Consider the following 22,721-nt stretch of genomic DNA (forward strand, 5'->3'; position numbering starts at 1 on the left):
CCTGTGCTGAATCTTAAGGTCTCCACATTTATATATTGTGTGAATATATGATTAACTTTTCTGTATCTCTTTTCTTCCATAAAAGCTCAAAATGCTTCACATATCTTATCTTTTACATTCAACAGCATCCCTGTGAGGTAGGTAGAAGGCAGGTATTATTACCTTCATTTTACAAATAAAAGATCTGAAGCATAGAGAGTTCAAGTGACTTGCTCAAGTTCAGTTTCTTGGTGGCAGAACTTGGTCTCAACTTGTAGTCACGAGCTCTTCCTCTGCAGCTGCATCAGAGCTGACCAATCAGTTAGGAGTCTTTCAGTTTATGATGTACAGTTTTAGCAAAATAAGGGATCCAACAGTTCTGGATTTTGTTTTTGTAAAAATTTAAATGTTTTATGCCAAACTTAAAATGGAAGTTAGTTTTTAGACTTGTAAATCTCAGGGAAGTGTAAAATTGGTCAAAATGGGCTTTGAGTTGAATTGTCTATCCCTCAGATCTCATCAGAAGTAGTATCATAATACAGATATATAAATTCAACCTCTGTATGTTTTCTTCTATGTTTTATGCTGGGACTCACTGGAGATCTTTGTAAGTAATCAAAGCTGGCCCTTTATCTTTAATTTTGGCTTTTACGGAACTCTGGGGCTCTGTTTTCCCAAATTAAAACACATTCTGAGGTGTTTGGTTGTATCTTAATTTTTGCAACTTCAGAATTGATATATTCGATTCTAGTGCCCTTCATCCTAGAAGTTGCTTAAAATAGCTTAATTTCTTGAAATACATAATAATGTAATGAATTGATTGTGATATGGATTTGGATGGGGAAATCAGCTACCTTTTAATCAACATCAGTATCATCTTGGGTGAAGAAAAATTCAGTGGTTTAAATGGCCTTGTGAAAGTGCGGTTATAGCTGATGAGGTTAATTTTTAACTTAGAACCTAGTCAGACTCCTCATTTTAACTTTCAGTTGTATTATCACACATCGATGACAAGTGTTTATGAAAATCGTTATGGGGGTGAGGTTATGTGATTTGCGAGCTGGCCTGGAGTGTGGCTTGTAGTCACCAAGTGTCCTGATCAGAGCTCTGCTGTGCTATCAAGCAAGACACTTCTCTCTGTGGAAACCTCTTTTGTAGAATGTGGTTAATAATACCAGCCGATCTTATAGGGCACCGTGCAGACTCGTCCCTCCCGTGCACAGCTCCTTGAATTCAGATGAGTGCTAGTTAAACGGAGCTTTGTGCTGTACTCATGTAATGTCTTCCCTGAACAATGATTCTTCTGATTCTGCTAACTTTGGAAAGAATTTGCATTGTCTTGAGGAAAATGAATGTATCACTTAGTCAAAAAGCTGTAAAAATACATAGGCTCTTTCCCTTGCTTTCTTCCTCAGAGCCCTATGAATTTGTCTCTCTTGAGTGGCTGCAGAAGTGGTTGGATGAATCGACACCCACCAAGCCTATTGATAATCACGCTTGCCTGTGTTCCCACGACAAGCTTCATCCTGATAAAATATCGATTATGAAGAGAATATCTGAATATGCGGCTGACATTTTCTATAGTAGATATGGAGGAGGACCAAGACTAACTGGTAATTCAAGATGTCTTATCTGCTTAAAAAAGAGTAATGCAATAAGTCTGCATTATATGATCTTTATGATCATTTGACCCAGACTGTGCTTAGACCTCATATTCCTTACACTGTGCAAAAATGATTTGCTAAATCAAGTATAAGTTAAGCAGCGTCATACGTGGTATATTTATAATGTTAGAAAAGAAACTGCTTATTCAGTTTTGTTGTGTGTTTTTTCTCATAAGACAGACAAAATAGGATACATTTGAGAAAGCCATCTAGTAGTGTTTTGTTTTTGTACAATACTCTTCAGAGTATTGGTCTGGTTGATACCCACACGAAGGTCTTTAACAATTAACATTACATTTATAGTTGTCAGATATATTGATTACCCTCCCCTCCTTTACAGCCTCCATCATTTGATGGTGCTCTTGCAAAATTTGCATCTAAATCTTGTAAAATGTACTTTCTGGCATAGGTAGTTATAGCATATAACATTTTGTATCCTATAGTTCTTTCTTTATGCAGGATAACACTATTGCTGTCTTGATATTTATGTTGCCAAAATAACTTAGGACGTATACCAATTTGCTATATTGTCAAAATTTGTGACTTTGGGTTAAAATTCTTCATTGTTTTATGAAGTGCTGAAAACATTTTCTTAACAGGAAATCTGTATGTGAATATACTCTTCCCTTTCGTTTTCTCTGTCTCAGTGAAAGCCCTGTGTAAGGAATGTGTAGTAGAACGTTGTCGTGTGTTGCGTCTGAAGAACCAACTAAATGAAGATTATAAAACTGTAAATAATCTGCTCAAAGCAACAGTAAAGGGGTATGTTCACAGTGTATATTGTTTGATAAGCTAAAAAAACAAGTAGCTTATTATTTGTGGATAATAGGGACTTGGGATCTCTGGAAGAAAGAAGGGAGATGAGTGGTTGGCCACAGCAGAGTAAGTTTTGTGGTGATTGCTGCTTTGGCAAAGATAAAGAGAGCTGAGGCACAGCTCCTGTGGCTAAATGCCATCCATTAGAAAGGTGGAAGCAGAGATGTGCACCTGAGGCCTAAACAAGGTAAGGCAAGGTGCTCGCCTGTGTTCTGACATGGAATTGTGGAATACTTATGTTGGAAAACCATTCTAGCAGGCCTGGGGTGTCCCCTTTAGAGAGGCTGAAGTCAGTTTGTTAACCAAGGGTACCCAGTGGTGCATCCTTGTCAGGAACATCCAGGCTTCTTGGAGTTTGTTGAGCCACCCTCTGTAGAGCACCTCTGGACTCAGGTGGCATTTATGATGTTTGGGTTTAATTTAAGTTGTATATTTCCCAAAGAAATATCAGTCTAGTTCACTGTTTTGGGTCATTCCACAAACAGCCTACTGAGTCCTCTAAATGTGTTTGTGTACATATATGTGAGTGCCTATATGTACATTTGAAGGGTCAGCTATATGCAGTTTTGAGTAGTAATCAAGTGAAGGAAAGTGGCCAGTTGTTTGGTGTGATTGGCATAAATTTAAATGAGGGTTAGGAGGAGCAGGCTAAGATTGAGGATGGAAGCAAAGTATTTTCTATACGTGCAATTTAATAGTGAGGAGTAAAAATGGCCCAAATGAGGAAATAGGTTAAAAAAAATTGTATGCACAGCAGCAAATACTGAACATTTTAATTCAGTTTAGTTGTGGCCTTTACAAGGAAAGAAGGGAGAAGGACATTAGGAAATGTTACTTGCATGATTTTACATTCTCTCTCTTTTCCACAGCAGTGATGGATTTTGGGTAGGGAAATCCTCCTTACGCAGTTGGCGACAGCTAGCTCTTGAACAGCTGGATGAGCAAGATGGTGATGCAGACCAAAGCAGTGGGAAAATGAATGGCAACACCTTGAATAAAGGTAATATTTAAAACCTGTATGTAGATGGTTGTGAATCATACCACAAAATTGTAAGCATTTGTTTGTAGTAAAATTGTTTTGATTCCCATCCACGTAATTTCTAAGACAATTTTTTGAAGCCTAAAGCTCTCAAAAATGTCTCAGAACAAATAAAAAGACTTACAAGCTATTGAAAGTGAGCATGGGCTCAACAGCTCACGAGATGCATTCCTTATGACCTGCTTTGGGCTTAGGGTCTCTCTAGTTAATCCCAAGCAAAATTACTTTTAATTTTGCTCCAGCTAAAATTTTTAAGAAAGGCAGGTGTGCTGCAAATTGCATAGTATGTTGTTAGCTCAGTACATTTTGGTTATAGATTATTAGCCACGCCAACAGGCTGACTTCGTCAAGTTAAATGTGCTTGAACTTCTGCATTTTTCATCCAGGAGAAAAAGCAGGTTTTGAATAGCTTTTTACTTATAAATTCTTCTGAGTTTTCTGAAGCGATGCTTTTAAATAGGAAATTATATTAATGTAAGTCAACCACTCAATTCAATTTTGTAATCAGTATTTTTATAAAATTATGGGAAATTAAAACATTAAAACCTTTTAGATTTAAGATAGAAATCAGTAGTTTGATCAGTTTACTAATTCAGATACAATTAATGATCCATAAGCAATTATTTCACTTAATATTATCTCCAAATATTAGTACTTATATACATATATTTTATTATTTTAATATTCTTAACCTTTTAATGAAATATTCTGTATTTTCTGCATTTGAACATTTGTATCATTTTATTTGGTGTGGATCTTCCCATATCACTGCTTTATTTTTGAGAATGTAAAAACACCAGAGCCACTAATAATTTTAAACTAATTTTTTTTAAAACATTTTCAAATTTGAAGAGTGATTTTTTTCTTTTGGCTAAAGTATTTTGTTGTGCCGTGTACTTCATGAACTTAACATTTGTTTCAATTTTATTCTATCATTTAAAAAAGATTTTAAATATAGCCAATATATTATAATAGCTATATATGGAATATAACCTTTACAAATTGTGAATCACTATGTTGTGTACCTGAAACTTATTTAATATTGTACATCAACCACCTCACTAAGAAAAAAGATTAAAAACATACTTTTAGTGTGACGTGACCCAGTATGTTAAATATTTTGTGCTCTTTTAAGCCTCTTTACATATCAGTGGCCCTTTTTTTTTTAAAACTGAAGTATAGTTGACTTACAATGTTGTGTTAATTACAGCAAAGTGACTAAGTTATATGTATATATATTCTCTTCCATTATGGTTTATCCCAGGATATTGACTATAGTTCCCTGTGCTCTGCAGCAGGACCGTGTTGTTTATCCGTTCTGTATATACCAGTTTGCATCTGCTCACCCCAAAGTCCCAGTGCATACTGCCACCACCACCCCAACCACCAGTTTGTTCTCTATGTCCCCGATTCTTTCTGTTTCATAGATAGGTGGATTTGTGTCATATTTTAGATTCCAGTGACCCTTCATTTTAAGGAAAGTTGGATGCCATAACAGAAAATGCTTTGATGTCCTATAGCTGAAAAATACTCTTCATGTCGCTTTCAGAGTAAAATGCTCCTCTTCTCCCCCTTCCTCCAAAGATTTTAAAAGCTTGAAGCAGAGTAGAAGTATCAAAGTAAAACCTGCAAGCCTTTCCACCAGGTATAATCACTGTAAATAGTGGCTTTTTATAATGGTGCTTGTTATTGGCACAGTTGTGCATCATCCTTTACCAAAACAGTTTTTAAAAATTTAGCAGCTACATTTCATTGGATGAATATATATTTATTTAACCTATTTCAGTGTTTTACAATTAGCAGGTAAACACAGATGCAGTAAATGTGTCCTCGTACCTACTTCTTTGCCTAATTTTCACATTATGTGAGGGAGAGAGAGAGACACACACAGAGAAACAGGCAGGAGACAGAGTTATCTGGTCATGTCTTTCCTTTGCCCATTTCTCTGCTTAAGCTTTTTAATGATTAGTAAATATTCTTTATGTATACTAAGTGTATTAAAAGTCTGTTATGTGCTTAACCTGGAAAATCCATGAATAACTATTCTAATATCCCGCTACTTAGGACTTCTTTTATTTGATCCTGTTCACTGGTATACACAAGTACAAACTGGCAAGTGTCACAGTGTAGACAAGTAGGAAAAGCAGATGTTGAAAGAGAACTGTTAATAGGAAAAGGAAAGTTTTAATTATATATGTTTGACATGAAATCCTTATTTCATTAGCCTTCTAAAGTTTTCTGTTCTTCCCTAAAGAGTCGATGGGTGAAAGTGACATGACATGTAGATGATTATCCTGGTTTATGACACAGTATTCTGAATACCTTGACTAGAATTGATGGAAGGATATGTAAACTGTTCTTCAGTTTGAAAAAAATGCATATTTTCTTGCATAACGCCAATCTTTAAAAAGCAAAACTGCCATTCAGAAATTTTTCTTTCCTTTAAGGGAAAGAAGTGAAACACTTCTTAGCAGGACTGTGTCGAATCACTTGGGTCTAATTTTTTAAATGTTTTAAAGTTTTCTGTGTTTGAAATTGTGTAGAGTAGTATCTTTGCTACTTTGAAATTTAAATACAACAGTAGAAGAGTTATTATCTGTATTTCTTTTGATTAGATGAATCAAAGGAAGAAAGAAAAGAGGAGGAGGAAGAATTAAATTTTAATGAAGACATTCTTTGCCCACATGGTAAGCTAGATAATGTAAAACTTCTGTTGTTAGCCTTACTTTAGCATATCATATATATTTTGTTAGATATTTTACACTCAAGAGCTCAGGCCCTAATATGGCAGCCATGGTAGAGCAACTGGTTTTCTAAACTGTTCATGATCCTAATGTTTCTATTCTCTTGCCCTTTTCAGCTGTTAGCTTCTACTGCCTACTTTCAAGCCAATGCCTCTCACACGTTTCCCTCTCTCCTCGCAAAAAAAATTTAAAATAATAGAATTTCCCCATATTTTAGAGAAGAAACTTATTGTCACTTGTCACATTGAAGGGTTTTCTGAACTTGAAGGAGAAGAATTTCAGTTATTTCCCGTTTATGTGTCTGTGTCTTTGTCCAAATTTGAACACTTTGAAAACAGCATTTGTATATTCTTCTTCTTAGGGCTATTTCTGCTTTAGTTTCTTAGCTACTGTGTACTGTATATTCTTAATAATAATTTCCAAATCCTTATTAATCTTGAATATTTGTTTATGTATTTATTTGGTTTTAGTGAGTGCTCATTTGGAATAACTTTTTTTTGAGAGGGACTCCTGATATATGACACATGGTTTGCCATTCTGTCAGCCCTCTGAAAGCCAAAAAGGTGTCTACTTCTCAAAGTCTTCTACTGTATAAGTTCTCCACTCACTCTTTTTTTTTTCCCCCTAACTCCACCCTGAGAAAAATTGGACCCAGAGAAGCTGAGATGTCAGTGATGAATCTGTTAACACGTTTGCATTTCTTGTTGTGTGCTAATGTATTGCTGATACTCAGAATTATTTTTTTTAATTGAAGTATAGTTAATTACTATGTTGCAGTAGTTTCATGTGTACAGCAAATTGATTCAGTTATACATATATGTATTCTTTTTCAGATTCTTTTCCATTATAGGTTATTATAAGATATTGAGTGTAGTTCCCTGTGCCATACAGTAGGTCCTTGTTTGTCTATTTTATATATAGTAGTGTATATCTGCTAATCCCAAACTCCTAATTTATTCCCCCTCCACCATCCCCTTTGGTAACTATAAGTTTGTTTTCTGTCTGTGAGTCTATTTCTGTTTTGTAAATAAGTTCATTTGTATAATTTTTTTTTAGATTCCATATATGAATGATATCACGATATTTGTCTCTCTGACTTCACTTAATATGATAATCTCTAGGTCTGTTCATGTTGCTGCAGATGGCATTCTTTCATTCTATTTTATGGCTGAGCCTAATACTCAGACTTCTTGTTGGTCCCAATAAATTCCTTATTTTAGTTCTTACTTCACTGCCTCATTATGAACCCATACACGATGCCTCACCCTTTCCCTCATTCACACCAGTGCGGCGCGGCACGTGGGATCTTAGTTCCTCAACCAGGGATCAAACCTGCACCCCTTGCAGTGGAAGCACAGACTCTTAACCACTGGACCGCCAGGGAAGTCCCCACACCAGTGGGTTTTTGTGAAGAGTCCTTGGTGATGCTAGTGATAGTAGTTGTCACTTGAGTTGTATTTGTACAGCCTGTCTTTCTGGACACAGTCTCACTGCACTTCACTAGCTGAGTGGCATTCTCATTTACTGGCTACACAGCTAGGAAGTGGGGGTGAAGGGTCATCCTGGGATGTGGATTTTTTTTTTTAAACATTTGTAGCATAGATGTGCACATAGCATAAGTGCCTCCATTTTGAGAGTTGAGGAATCTGTAGTAAAATACTAAGTTTTCATGCTTGGTGCTGCTTAGCAGAGTGAAACAGTGCCAGAACTCAGATTGTCTTCCTCCTTCCTTCACTGACATTTGGTCTCAGCCCACCTCTCTCATCTTGTCATTTTAGTTTTACAGTTTTGACTAGAAAGCATGGCAGAGCTGAAAGTGATTTCAGGACTTATGCTGCTCCCCTCAGCTTGTCAGAAATTGTATATGAGCTATTTTTTTTAGATCTTCTAGCTTGATCTGCAGCTCAGTGGCATTTTGTTGCTGTACCTTGTTATCTTGCATTTAAAAAGCATAGTTCTCGGGGCTTCCCTGGTGGCGCAGTGGTTGAGAGTCCGCCTGCCGATGCAGGGGACGCAGGTTCGTGCCCCGGTCCGGGAGGATCCCACGTGCCGCGGAGTGGCTGGGCCCGTGAGCCATGGCGGCTGAGCCTGCACGTCCGGAGCCTGTGCTCCACAACGGGAGAGGCCCGCGTACCACAAAAAAAAAAAAAAAAAAAAGCATAGTTCTCAACTCCTGCTTTTGTGGATGTCACCTGTCAGTGTACCATGTCCACAGGTGCAGGATACGGGACTTCACTTAAAACCTACCCCACTCTTTAGGTTTATATTAAAACTTGTTCCTGAGATGTCGTGATGGTCGTCATAGCAAACAGATGATAGACGTTTATCATATGTTTACCTTGTGCCTAGTAGTTTTCTACATGTATAGATATTAACTCACTTAATCTATACAACAACCTGAAAGGTCAGTATTACTGGTGTACCGATTGTACTGATGAGTAAGTAAACGGAGGCACAGAGAGGTGAGAGTCGTTTGCTAAAGGGTACCATACTTAATGCATAGGTTTCCCCTAGTTATATAATTGTCTGAAATTCTTTTTCTTTGAAAATTTGAAGGACTTACTGTATCTTTCAATGTACCATTTGTCCAAAGCCCTTCTTAGGCAGTTTTTGTCCCTTCCACTTTTGGTAGCTTGTTAAGATCTCTGTCCACAGCATCGTGACACCTCACCCTGTGCAGGTCCTAGTTCATTTATTGCTCGGGGGGTTCTGTGGAAGCCGTGCACATGTGTGAGGGCAGGGGACTGCCAGCTTCCCTGTTTGGGTGTCCTGGCTGGGCCGTTTCACTGGAGAATTCTCACTTAGGTTATCCCTTCTTGGACTGCTCAGATTTCTCCATAAGGATCTTTGATTCTCCTGCCTGGAAAATGCAGAGCTGGCTGTCACTTCCAGGGCTGTAGAGAGGAGGCTTGGGAGTCTCTGCATTCTGTATGGAAACATTCACTTATCTGCATCTCAGCACACTACCTGTCATCTCGGCTTTGTGTCCCCCAGTGCAGAGGCCTTAGGTTTTATATCATCAGAGAAGCTTGTGTTGTCTTTTGTGGATAGCGGGGGCAGGTATCTGTAGGGTGTATAGAAGGGCAACTCAGAATTTTAACTGCCTCTTAGATAGTCTTTTAGTCTGTTCTCTTCTGGGTACCCCTAATTCCTGGATTTGTGGGACCAGTTCTGTAGTGTAGTAAATTGGGTTACTTCTTTTGTCAGTTTAGAATTCATTTTTATTGTCTTATCCATCCAACTTTAAGCTTCTAAAATATTTGTTTCTGTTGGCCCATCTGTTTTCTTTTATCCATCATTATGATTTTGTATCTTTAAAAAAGGTCCCCTTACTGTGGTTTAATGGTGTTTCAGGAGGAACTGGAAGTAAATGCAGTTTTAAAACATTTTTATCTGGAAGTCCGTGTTTGCATTTTTATATTCTAAAGCCTGTGTATATTTATCATGGATTTTGTATGAATTAATAATGGATTATATATTCCATTATATGATTTGCTACTATCATAGAGTTTAGCATTTACTGCAGATATTCCTTATCCATCAGGCTTTCTTATCCATTTCATTGTATATTCATTTAATGGTTAACCTTCCTTAACTTACCTTGTTTATTATACCTGTTTACTAAGCAGCTGAGCAGTTTTTTAATTTATTGTTTTACAAGTTCTTTGGATATTCTGTGCCCCCAAAGTATTAGAGTTTGGACTAGATTTTGTTGGGGAAGGGATTTATCCAGAGTCTAAACTCATTGTTAACTAGATTTCTATTTTTACCAGAAGAATCTTTGGGGATTAGGTTATCGAATTATGTTTGGTGAATTCAATCTCTCATGAGTAGTTTGTTCTTGTATTGGGAGATTGTTGCTTACAAAATGAATTTAGTTTATTGGCTTTCTCTTAAGATTTAAGAAGCAATGTTATATATTGCAGGATACAAGTCTAATTTCTAAAAATTCATATGTCACAAGTAAAAGTTCATTGTTGTGAGGTCCAACTATTCAGATGCATTAAGTCATAGTAGTTATTAAAATGATGTGAAACTAAATTTAGAAACATGACGAGGGGTCGAGTGGAGGACTTTCTGTTTAATACTGAGCGCAGTGTTGAATTTCTGACTGCAGTGAAGTGACATTAAAATACATTGCTGATTTCAGAAATAAACTTGTGTTCTTTTCTAATTACCTGAGTAATGCACATCTTACAATACAGCCAGTCACAAAGTAAAAGCACCCTTACCTCAAAACAAGAGGCAGTGTATCCAGAGAGTCTGTGGAATCCTGTTTAAAATATGTGTTTGTGTATTTGCATTATTGTTTCCTAGATTCTCCCTTTCTGAACCAGATGGGGTTATACCATATGTATACAGAGGAACGGTCCCTTAAAAAAAAAAAAAAAAAGGAAACCACTTAAAAAGTATAATTGCCCTGGAGGTCTTTTTTTTTTTTTTTTGGCTGTGTTGGGTCTTCGTTGCTGCTCGCAGGCTTTCTCTAGTTGTGGCGAGTGGGAGCCACTCTTCGATGAGGTGCACAGGCTTCTCATTGCGGTGGCTTCTCTTGTTGCGGAGCAATGGCTTGTGGCACGTGGGCTCTAGAGCACAGGCTCAGTAGTTGTGGTGCACGGAGTTAGTTGCTCCGCGGCATGTGGGATCTTCCTGGACCAGGGCTCGAGCCCGTGTCCCCTGCATTGGCAGGCGGATTCTTAACCACTGCACCACCAGGGAAGCCCCAGGATAGCATTTTAAAGTAAGTTTTCATAACCTCAGAGGAAATTTGTTAACAGCCTACTCAGAAATAAAGTCGGGCTTCCCTAGTGGCGCAGTGGTTGAGAGTCTGCCTGCCGATGCAGGGGACACGGGTTCGAGCCCTGGTTTGGGAGGATCCCACATGCCGCGGAGCGACTAGGCCCGTGAGCCACAACTGCTGAGCCTGCGCGTCTGGAGCTTGTGCTCCGCAATAGGAGAGGCCGCGATAGTGAGAGGGCCGCGCACCGCGATGAAGAGTGGTCCCCACTTGCCACAACTAGGGGAAGCCCTCGCACAGAAACGAAGACCCAACACAGCAAAAATAAATTAATTAATTAATAAACTCCTACCCCAACATCTAAAAAAAAAAGAAATAAAGTCAGTTTTTATACATTGTGATCTATTTTCTCTGGTAATAAGTATATTAAAGCAAAGTAATCATTTCTTAGGATTAGTCAAAGCTCAATAAGAGGTGACGGATGGAAGTTAAGAAGATGCATTTTGAGGCATTACAAATTATGGGCTTTAGATGAGAGAGATCTGGTTTCATATCCTAGCTCCATTATCCACCAATTGTGGTGACCCTGGGTGTATTAATTTCTCTGATTCTTGGTTTATTTATTGTTATAAAACACATAAAGCAAAGAATCATGATACTGCATTTAGAAAGCCCCTGGCTTTTTTACTCATATAAACATGTAAGTATCTTGCCAATGGGGGTAGAAACACATTTTCCTTTGGAAATTTAAAGATGGTTTTCTGGGTAAAGAACCATATAGGTACTATATGCAGTTCACTAATTATCTTTGGGAACAGCTGAAGCAATAGAAACTGGAACCACAAACACAGTGAGGGGTTGAGTGAGGAGAAAGGGCCTGAAATGCCAGAAGTATCAGTCAACCGAGGAGGGGCTGCTGAGATTGAGGGTCACTGCCATCTGGGCGTCCCTCTGATCTTCGGAGGAAATGAAGGCTGGTGGTGACTAGCACTCTGCTTATTCTTTTCTAGGATTTTAAAAGATCCACGGGGTTCAGGGTGTTTGCAGTAGTAATAGCAAACCAACTGGGTCAATTGACTGGAGATGGTTTTATGATTGAACAGTAGATTGCTTTACTATTTAAGCGTGAGTCTCACACAACTTTGAAAATAGCATTTCAATTCGGGATGAATTTAGTAAAGTAATAAGGTAAAACGGAGAAACTACGTTCTGCAGGAAATTGTGGCATTTGAATGTGGGCGGAGATGAAATACAGACAAAATACTGTTAAACAACCCCTGGGGTGGCACAGGGACACCAGGATCCCTGGAAGCCCTTTTAATGCTTCCTTCACTGGTAGGAAGAAAGACCTAGATTAAGGACAAAGGAATGGCTGGCTTCTTTAGAATTAGGTGAAATTAAAAATTTAGAGACTTTTAAACTAAGGAAAGAGAGAGAGAATTACAGTACTTTAGAACAGAAGGAAAAGAGGCCCTACAAATTTGTCTTAAGTTTAAGAAATATAAAATAGATTTTTGGAGGGTATATATTGATTTTTTTTTTAACCTTTTCTCTCTACTCCGGCCCCCCCCCACCCCTTTTTGACTTAGGGGAGTTATGCATATCTGAAAATGAAAGAAGGCTTGTTTCTAAAGAGGCTTGGCGCAAACTGCAGCAGTACTTCCCAAAGGCTCCCGAGTTTCCAAGTTACAAAGAATGCTGTTCACAGTGCAAGGTGCTGCACGCTGTCCTGACATCTGTGGAAATTATAATGCCACCTCCCTGGATTGACTTCCCAGGAGAATTGACATTGCACTCTTGGTAGGGGTTAGGGAGGAGGCAGGTCCTGTGCTGTCAGCAGGAGATGGTTGATTGCTTCCTGCTTCATTCTCTTTCAGATTTTAGAAAGAGAAGGAGAAGAAAATGAAGCCTTGCATAAGATGATTGCAAATGAGCAAAAGACTTCTCTTCCCAATTTGTTCCAGGACAAAAGCAGACCGTGTCTCAGTAACTGGCCAGAGGTATAATGATTCCCACAAAGGATAGGACTCATATCACCTTTGTAAGACCCTTGCCAAATTCCTGATGAACAGTGGTTTCAGAACAGCTGAGAGCTTCTCTAATTCTCATTTGTATAGTTTTCTTATCTGGGGGATTTTACTCTTACTTCTGGTTGTTTGGTAGAGGGCTGTATTTCCATATTATTTATGAAGCTTGAAAGAGGAAAACCACAGTATATGGAGACATTTTCCCTGTAGGGTTTAGGTTAAGAATGCAGTGAATTAATGGATACTTTCATCTGATTTTTCTGTTCTAGGACACGGATGTCCTCTACATTGTGTCACAGTTCTTTGTAGAAGAATGGCGAAAATTTGTTAGGTATATACCCAAAATTTTCTATTTTCTTTTTTATTGTTGATTTTATTATTTTTAAGAATTCATGGATCCTGATCGTAGTAGCTTACTTTTACTAGCATATACTGAAAGTTTTATTTTCTAATAATTTAAATGAATAATCCTGAGAAACACATTAATTACTATCATTAAAATATATCTCTAATTTAAAAATAATCATCTTAAAACAATCTTCTCTTTAGTCATGCAATAGTGAAGTATATTGATCCTCCTTGTTTCATTTGAGTAGAAAACCTACAAGGTGTAGTCCTGTGTCATCAGTTGGAAACAGTGCTCTTCTGTGTCCTCACGGGGGACTCATGTTTACATTTGCTTCCATGACCAAAGAAGATTCTAAACTGTGAGTTTCTTCTCTTCATGTGATTTTTTTTTTCCTAGTGATTAATAGAACGTGTTTAGGAAATTTCTCATCTGACATAGAGTCTGTTTTAAGAATCTGTTTGAATTGTGGGGTTATTTCCTCTGGTATTCTCTGCTAGGTGGAGCACTTGCCTTTTTTTAAAAAAAAAAAAAAAAAGACTGCTTCTCCATAAAAATCAAGAGGCTGCCTGAGGCTACCTTGCTCTTGTTTCTCCCTTCTCCTTACTGGAGCCCTCCTTTCTCCTTCCAAGCTGCTGGTACCCAAGACAGTGTCTCTAGGTTACATCATATAGTATTTATCCCTCTGTAGCTAAGTTCTTTACTCAACTTCGGTTTTTGAGGTTTAGCCATGTTGATCCATGTATTGATAACTTCAGTCCATTTTGTTTTACTGCTGTTGTAACATTTTTTTGTATGAAAAAACTACTATTCCTTGTTGATGTATCTTTTCCTTCTTAATTTATTTGTATTAAATATTGGTTTTGATAATTTTGGTTTAGAGATGGACTACGTCCTTGTGTCTTAAAGCATGTTGTGTTTTTTTGCACAGTATAGCTCTCATATGGCCCAGTGAGTGGCAAATGATACAAAAGCTCTTTGTCGTGGATCATGTAATTAAAATCATGAGAACTGAAGGAGGAGATGCAAACCCTTCAGAAACACAGTATATTTCTGAGCCTAGTAAGTTTTCATATCGCTCTTGGTTTATGTAGTTAAAAGTTGGCATTGTAAGGGGGAAGGAAGGAGTATGTCAGTATTGTATTTTCTACTTAAAGATCATGTGGTGTTCCAAACTATATTCCGCAGATGGGAAGTATCATATAATTACCTCATTATTTGTATGTTTGTCAACAGTAAATGGATTTCCTTATTTGCATACAATAGAATACAACGGTTAACAGAAAATATGAGTAATGTTTTGATGAATACACTCTGGTAACTTTGATATGTTCTTTTAGATCTTTCATCCTTTGACAGTAATTCCTCAACCACTGCTTTTTTTTTTTTTTTTAAAGAACTCTGTCCAGAATGTAGAGAAGGGTTATTGTGTCAACAGCAGAGGGACCTGCGTGAATACACTCAAGCCACCATCTACGTCCATAAAGTCGTGGATAATAAGAAGGTACCAGTCCCTCTTGTGGCCATGCCTAGTAATGATCAAGCTTGCCTTTTGACTTGCTGTTGGATTTTCACTGAGGATGGCCTAGGGTTGCCTTATTTTTTTTTTTGGTGGGGGGGATGGTGCAGGCGGAGCCATTGGACTAGAATTGAAAAGGAATAGTTATGTGATTTATGTGGATCTAGTCAGTTATTAATCGAAACACAAATACTGGTTGAGTGTCAGCTGTGTGCTAGGAATGGTCTTGGTGCTGGGGATACAGGTGGTGCAGAAGACAGAGAAGTTACCTACCGTCAAGAATATTTGTACCTAGTGAGGTGGATCAAGAATAAGCCCATAAATTCATAAGATAATTTCAGACAAGAACAAGTATTTTGAAGGAAATCTAGCAAAGTAAAGCGAGAGACGGGTAGAGGCAGAGGTGCATTGTTAGATAGGGCATGGGTATGAAAGGTGCGTCAGAGGAGGAGTTGTTTTACCTGAGCATTAACTGTCAGAGAGTCAGCCTGTGACCTGTAGTGCAGGCAAAACCATAAGCCTAATGTGCTGAAGCAACAGAGTAAGTTGTATCTAGAGCAGCACTGCCCAGTGGAACTTTCTGCAGTGATGGAGATGTTCTGTATCTACACCGTAGCCATTAGCTGCATTTGACTGTGGAGCACTTGAAATGTGTCTAGGGTGACTTGAGGAACTGAGTTTTTAATTCATTTTAATTTAAATAGCCATGTGTCACCTCTGGCTACCATAGTGGACAGCGCTGGTCTAGAGAGAAGTTTCTTCCAAGGAGGGAAAGCGATAGGTGATGAGGGATCAAATTTTATCAGCCTTTATACATCATACCGAGGATCTGGGACCTTCTTCTAAGCGTAGATGTAAGCCACTGGAGTTTCAAGAGAGGTCATGGTGTGATCTCATTTACGCTTTCCAAAAGTCACCCTGGCCATTGTGTTTGGAGTTGGTAAGGGCATAACGGGAAGAAGGACAGCCAGTTTAGAGCCTCTTGCATTTTTTTTTATCCAAAGGGTAGGTGAAGTAGACAGATTTGGGTATAATTTGGGAGCAGGGGTGTTGCTGTGGATTGTTTTTGGAGCATTTTCACTATATTAGGAATGGCTCTTAGGTAGATCCTGACCCACATCTCTGGACATCTCATTAATTTGATTCCAAGGTTTTGGGAACTAAAAACAAAATAGAATGTGTTTTATTTGATGACAGTTACCAAACACATTATTTTAGAAGGGTAACTTACAAGTTATGCTCTAATGGTCTAGGGTTTTGCTTCACAAGTTGAATTAAGGCCTCATTTCCTGATTTGCTGAGAAAATGAAGTTGAGTAAAAATGTCTCAATTTTTCCCCTAGAATTTTCTTATATCTTTTGTACCTATTAGTGCATGTATATATTGGTATCTAGTACAAAATAGTATCCAATTTAGGTAATGTTTTATTATTATTATTTTTTAATTTGATAGCAGTAATTCATCCATCCTTCATTTTCTCAGTCTCAAGGAGCATTGGGACTCCTGTCTGAACTTGAAAAGGCTTGACGATCAGTGTACTAGGGAAAATGTAGAGCAACTTTGAACTTCTACAAAATAACATCATTGTAAAATCTGATAACTGTTTTGCAGAGACTGCTTACATTTATGGCAAACACATTAAATACAAGAATAAATCATAGGATAAGAACTAACATGTTAAAAGAGCACAGAAAAGAGAGAGAGCCCTTGAGTCTTGATCCTCTATCTGGTCTATTACCCCACCATTGAAAAAGGTGTGCCTCCTCTTGATAAAGGTGGCCAGTCAAAGCCCCACAGCCGGGCTTCCCTGATGGCACAGTGGTTAAGAATCTGACTGCCAATGCAGGGGACACGGGTTTGAGCCCTGGTCTGGGAAGATCCCACATGCTACAGAGCAGCTAAGCCCATGTGCCACAACTACTGAGCCTGTGCTCCAGAGCACGCGAGCCACAACTCCTGAGCCCGCGTGCCACAACTCCTGAAGCCCACGCGCCTAGAGCCTGTTCTCTACAACAAAGAGAAGCCACCACAATAAGAAGCCCGCGCACTGCAACAAAGAGTAGCCCCCGTTTGCCACAACTAGAGAAAGCCCGCATGCAGCAACGAAGACCCAGCGCAACCAAAGATAGATAAATAAATGTATTTAAAATAAAAAAAGCCCCACAGCCTCCATAGCTCGCCTTCCTAGGGTCTGACCTACTTTTCTGTCTTTTCCTGGCACATTCAGGTGATGAAGGATTCAGCTCCAGAGCTAAATGTGAGTAGTTCTGAAACAGAGGAGGATAAGGAAGAAGCTAAACCGGATGGAGAAAAAGATCCAGATTTTAATCAAGTATGTGTTGAAGCTGCTCTTCATTGTTACATCTTTTGCTGTTCTGAGAGCAGTCACTCTAAGCTCTTGGACATCTCTGCGTAGCCTGTGTAGGATGTTGGTTCTCAGGACCCCTTTTTTCCCGCTTTCCTGCATTGGGTAGCATGCTGTGGCTGTCCTGATTTCTCATGAAAAGCCATGGGCTACATTACTCTAGAATTAATATGTGCTATTAAGCAAGAAAGGCTAAAATATACTGAAATGATTCAGTTTTTACCTGGAAAGAAAACTTAAACTAACCCGTATCTTGGTTTGTTGCTTAATCATGGAATCTTTATGTATGAAAAAATTATTAAACTCAGATTCCCTGACTACAAGGAAAACACACAGTAGCCTTTATAATATTAGAGTTTATAGAAGAGACTTTCGGGTCTCTTACGTGTTAGGCAAATGACTAGAATCAGCATTAGTCTTTCATTTTTCTTCTATTAAAATTACCTATTTTCTGTGTACTATGTTATGGTATTTCTACCCCCTCTTACTTGGTTGCTTGATTATATTCTGCATGTTCACAGTGATATTGGAGGAAAATGTCAAGAACAGGAAATAATGTGGGAATATGTTTGGTTGATATATGATGTAGATAAGTTTAGCTTCTCAAAAAGTCAGGCCATTATACACCAGGATATTCTAGATTTACCTTAAATTCATGGAATTTCTACTCTAATTAGAGTTTTGCTTTAATTAACTAATTAGAGATATTTGTGTTCTTTCTTTACTGCTAAAAAATAGTGTAGTCGGATTATGGTTAGCATCCTCCCTGAAGGAATAAAAGTGATAAAATGGCCATCTGTTGTATCTGATACAGAGCAGAGATTATCTGGGTTTCTTGGCCTCTCTGTGTATATATACTGATACTGTTATTTCATTTTCAACTGTAATTAAGAAAGTCTGAAAAGCACTCTTGACTTGAATCTTGGTCTCCCTGAGGTAAATGTTACTTGTAGCTTCCCAGCTGGCATAAAGAGATATGTCAGCATTTGTTGACTTTAAAACACCTGTGGAAGCACAAAGTGAGGCAGTGCTGACGGTGATCAGCCACTCCTACCAAATTTGTGTTGCAATCCCTCAACATTGGAGGGCCCCCTTGTCCCAGTGCTAACCAAGTCCATACATTTTATAGGGATGTAGGTTTTCAGTTTTGTGGGGCTATTTTCCTATAATAAATAATGCCCTCATTAAAATTTATGTACATGTATGCCTTCTGTTCCTTGGGATGGTTTTTGAGATTATTGAGTTAAGTAATATGTCTCTAGAATAGGAGTTTGCAAACATAAAAAACCTTGTTTGTTGTCGACTAGTTTTATGTTCCCATCTCCTCTACAGCCCATCTTTCAAGTCAGATCTACAAGCTTGTGTATTAGCTTTTTCCGTTGATATATTTAAAATAGAAGTGTTTGTGTCCATCCTGATTTAGGACTCCATTCTCTTTCGTTTGCTTGGCCGGCAGTACCATGGTAGTTTATTGGTAGTTTATTTATTAGTGGGAGTATGGTTTAATAATCAGTTGGGAATCCCTATTCTTCTGGTAAACTTTGTAAATAAGTTTGTAAAGCTAGATATATATCTGTGTTTTTACTGTCCTTATTTCTGTCATTTCAAGCTTTACTTTTCAGCCTAAGAGTTACTTAGAAAACTTCTAAAAACGTTTTCAAGTGATTTAGATTTTTGGGAAACTTTAACTTTTTTAATGTCTAGTTTTACCTATTGTTGTCATACCCACAGCAATTTTTAAATTGCTGTTCTATTCCTCAGATGCAGATGACAACAGATTTCCCTTTTATAAATACGATAGAGAATATTTGTTGGGGAACATTGTTTTTTATGACATAATTTTTTTTGTACTTTGAACTTTCTTTTGTCTTCCTTCTCATTGTTGTATACTCTAGAATGTTTTAAACATTTTTGTCTTGCAAAAAAGATGTAACCTTCCATTTTGAAAAGAGTAGTTAGTCCCAGAAGAATGTCAAGAGTTTTCAGAATGTCGGCCTCCTCAAATCTTTTCTTTGTAATACGTTGCACTATCTCAATACAAAGCTTCTGTAATTGCTGTTTTAAATCCCTGTAATATAAAATGATGCATTTCTATTTGTCCTTAATGGAAATGAGCAAATCCCCTTTCCTCTTTTCTCTAAGCTAGATCAACCCAGTTCCTTTGACTTTGACCTTATCTACAATATAGGTTAATAATGTACCCAGTATTGGATATTACTTAGGTAATTGAAAGCCTTCTAAAACCAGTGGACTGCTTTTTGTCAGATAAGTTCGATTTAAATTCTATGGATTAAAAAAAAAATTCTGGGAAAGGCTTTTAGACCCATTAAAAAATACATCTTGCTTAATGCTCAGGGCTTTGTTATTTGGTTGTGTTTTATATTTCTAAAGTAAAATTTTAGGTTGTTGTAGATATTTTCCCTTATATTCCTATTTGTGAAATTTAGGTCCAATTTCACCTTTTCTTGAATAGTTGAGATTGAGAAAAATGTGTCATGAATTTTTTTTTTAAACTCCTACGTTGTTTCTTATGTTAGAATCACCTGTGTACCTCTTTAGACGCACAGCTAGAGCTGAATCTAGCGTTGTGCAGCACCTAGCCTGTGGCCTATCACCCTGAACAAATGCTCTTCTGTATACCCCCTGATCCTCTCCGCTTTGTAAATCTCTGGAGCTCCATTGATGATGCATAGGTGGCATCTGTGTCCATAGTGACCCCTAAACCACTCTGATTATGCACACCTGACACTCAGTGACAACTACGGAAACCAGAGCCAGAGCCTGGGGGTTACCTCATCCAGATTTAATTAAACCAGGGCAAAAGATTATTTTAAAAATCTTGTTTCATTCATTCCCTGTCCTGGTTAGCAGAAGAATCTTGACTATTAACCTCTTGATGAGGCATTTATTGGAGTATTGTAGAAAGAGACTTGGTTCTCATCTATTTTTTTCTTAAGACTAGTACAATATATATTATATACCCATATGTATGCCTGTACTTTTTGCTGAACCATCTTTAGGTAAATTGTGCACATCATGGCATTCCACCTCCAAGTTCTTAAACCAGCTTATCAGTAAAGACAGGGTCCTGTTTACCCAACCTCAGATTTCTTCACCTATCCCAAATGTGTCGGAAGCAATTTTCCCTCCTCAAACCAGCATACAATTAAGATATGCATTGTTTTGTATCAGTTTAGACTGTTATCCGGAACAGTTATCCTGCCTCCGCACCCATTTCTTTCCTTTTTGACACTGACTGGATTAAATTTAATAATCTTAAAATTTTTTCAGTTTATCATAATTGTGTCTTTCTAAGGCCAAACTTATTTTGCTTTTAAATCTCCTTTTTATAATACATACATTTTTAAATCCTGGAGCTTATATGCAGTTAGAAGTGTATTTTACTTGTCGTTTAATTTCTTCAGTTTTGTCTGAGCCTACTAAGAACCTCCAGTGAGTTCCTGTTCACTGTTGATTTTGAATTTCAAATGGTTAACAGTCTGATAAATAAATTGCTTTTGCTTGCCTGATGAACTTTATGAGCACGGGTCACGGTGTGGGTAATTTCAGTGCTTTCTTTTTTTTCGGATCTTTATTATAGAGCAACGGAGGAACAAAGCGGCAAAAGATATCCCATCAAAATTATATAGCCTACCAAAAGCAAGTTATTCGGCGGAGTATGCGACATAGAAAAGTTCGTGGTGAAAAAGCTCTTCTTGTTTCTGCTAATCAAACGTTAAAAGAATTGAAAATTCAGGTGAGGAAAATATAGCATTTGTTTAATTATGCTCTGAACTTGGAGGGTCTTCACAAGTTTCTGCTTTGCACCTAAGTATTAGGCCATTGAGAGAGGACTTTTTTGAGTTTAGAATAATGCTTGCAGGGTCACCAAATTAAAATAACTCTTTCTTTAGAAAGAGTTTCAAAGTTTTCAAAATTAGCCAAGAATCTTTCTGTGAAGATGAAAAGTATTTTGGGGACTCTGAAAACTTGAGCAGGTTCTGAGTAGCTTTCCAATAATAATGAGAAATGTTGAGAGCCATTTAATTTGTTACGTGTTGAGGTTGTTCTCTTTGAAGGTTCATTTTAGATCGTTCCCACTCTATCCCCCCCGCCCCCTCCATTGCTTTTGCACATCAACACAGTGGATGCATTATGAAAATGCCTCATGATATTGTTGTTTCCTGGTAGCAATACTAAAGTACTATAAATGAGCATGCCAATGGTACATCTCAAAACCCAGGAAAAAGAGGCTGATAAATTCAAGATGTACATGAAAAAAAATCTGGCCTCTTATCTGTTTTAGTCACTGATACAGATCCCAAAAGTTGACCAAATTTCCCTCTTTGCTACTTTCATGTGGCCTGGTTTACTGGTTATGCATTTTTCCTTGTTGCTGATATTTATCACTGTAATTGAGGCAAAAGTATAGGCTTCCTTTGAGGGTGTTATGTGTTCCAGATTGTCCCGGGAACAGTATTTCCCTTGGTTGAACCCACGGCTCTGAAAATAAATGTGTTGGCATAATATCTTTACTCTGTTATTGTAGCTTTTACATCTGAGAAAGCTTGTTTCTATCACCGGCTTTCTGCCTGTTAGTGGTAAACCTCGAACATTCAAAACCTTTAAATTACAAAAAGAGCCCCTGTGGATAAAGACATTTTCAAAGCCTGTGCTGCTTTTTATTGTGGACTACCCTTTTTAAAGAATAAATCAAAAGTCAGCAGAAATAACCTCTATCTATGAGCATGTTACCTGAACAAATGAGTTGCTAGAAGGCAGCAGCTATTCACAGGAAACCCCCCAGGTGTGCTCTCCTTGGATGGCTCCTTTGCCGTGTCCCTCCTCTCATCTCCCGTCCTTGCTTCGAGGATCACTGTGATCTAAACAGTCAAAAGAAAGGGCAGTGAAGTATAATTTCCCTTCACTGATCCGTGGTGGTAGCTTTGAAAGCTCCCACTAGATGGGACCTTTTTGCCCAGCAACCTGAGCACTGTTAGAGCTTGTGGTGGGCATGCATGTGATTCTCAGCCAGTGGTGGTGGGTGACTTTTTAAGCATGTAGTGCATTTTTTTTTATGTTTCATGGAGCCTGTCCTCTAGGGTATACTACATTTCCAAGTTAATAGGATGGCAACTACACCCATTTATAGTTGCTTAATTCATCCACCTATGAGGCCATAAAGTACAATTTATCCATCTCCTTTCTTGGAATATGCTTGGTGTTTAATTGTCTCATTCAATTTTCCCAAAGAGAGGTTTTGAGTGGGTAGTATTGCTTGCTTTAGAAAGGAGGAAATTTTCCTTATTTCACTTCCCTTATCGCATTTCCTTATTTCAGCCACACACTCACACCCCCATGGCAAGCAGCATGGAGCCGCTCACCTTGTAGGAACAGAGCTTTCATTGTTCCTTTTATGCCCCACAGATCAACAGTGCTGCACCCGCTTGTTAAACAGACCCATAGAATGTTAATTCTTCTGAAGCA

At 38.0% G+C, this 22,721-nt stretch overlaps 1 protein-coding gene across 7 annotated transcripts in view; it reads left to right on the forward strand.

The window, feature by feature from the left end:
• The window catches only part of USP48 (ubiquitin specific peptidase 48), a gene marked incomplete at its 3' end in the record, with an annotated part of 68,323 nt that overhangs the window by 38,158 nt on the left and 7,444 nt on the right, over window positions 1-22,721 (forward strand). For 5 of the 7 annotated variants that reach the window (XM_081224481.1, XM_081224484.1, XM_081224486.1 and 2 more), the window contains 12 exons: window positions 1,395-1,592; window positions 2,291-2,405; window positions 3,329-3,459; window positions 6,114-6,185; window positions 12,567-12,691; window positions 12,855-12,977; window positions 13,274-13,335; window positions 13,601-13,711; window positions 14,282-14,412; window positions 14,748-14,854; window positions 17,097-17,201; window positions 20,836-20,991. In XM_081224481.1, the coding sequence (XP_081080607.1) occupies window positions 1,395-1,592; window positions 2,291-2,405; window positions 3,329-3,459; window positions 6,114-6,185; window positions 12,567-12,691; window positions 12,855-12,977; window positions 13,274-13,335; window positions 13,601-13,711; window positions 14,282-14,412; window positions 14,748-14,854; window positions 17,097-17,201; window positions 20,836-20,991 (1,436 nt within the window). The remainder of the gene's footprint in view (window positions 1-1,394; window positions 1,593-2,290; window positions 2,406-3,328; window positions 3,460-6,113; window positions 6,186-12,566; window positions 12,692-12,854; window positions 12,978-13,273; window positions 13,336-13,600; window positions 13,712-14,281; window positions 14,413-14,747; window positions 14,855-17,096; window positions 17,202-20,835; window positions 20,992-22,721) is intronic. The other 2 variants (XM_081224485.1, XM_081224483.1) reach the window with 1 other exon arrangement.

Source organism: Mesoplodon bidens (genome assembly GCF_964165515.1).
Source record: "Mesoplodon bidens genome assembly, chromosome: 2".
Taxonomy (NCBI): domain Eukaryota; kingdom Metazoa; phylum Chordata; class Mammalia; order Artiodactyla; family Ziphiidae; genus Mesoplodon; species Mesoplodon bidens.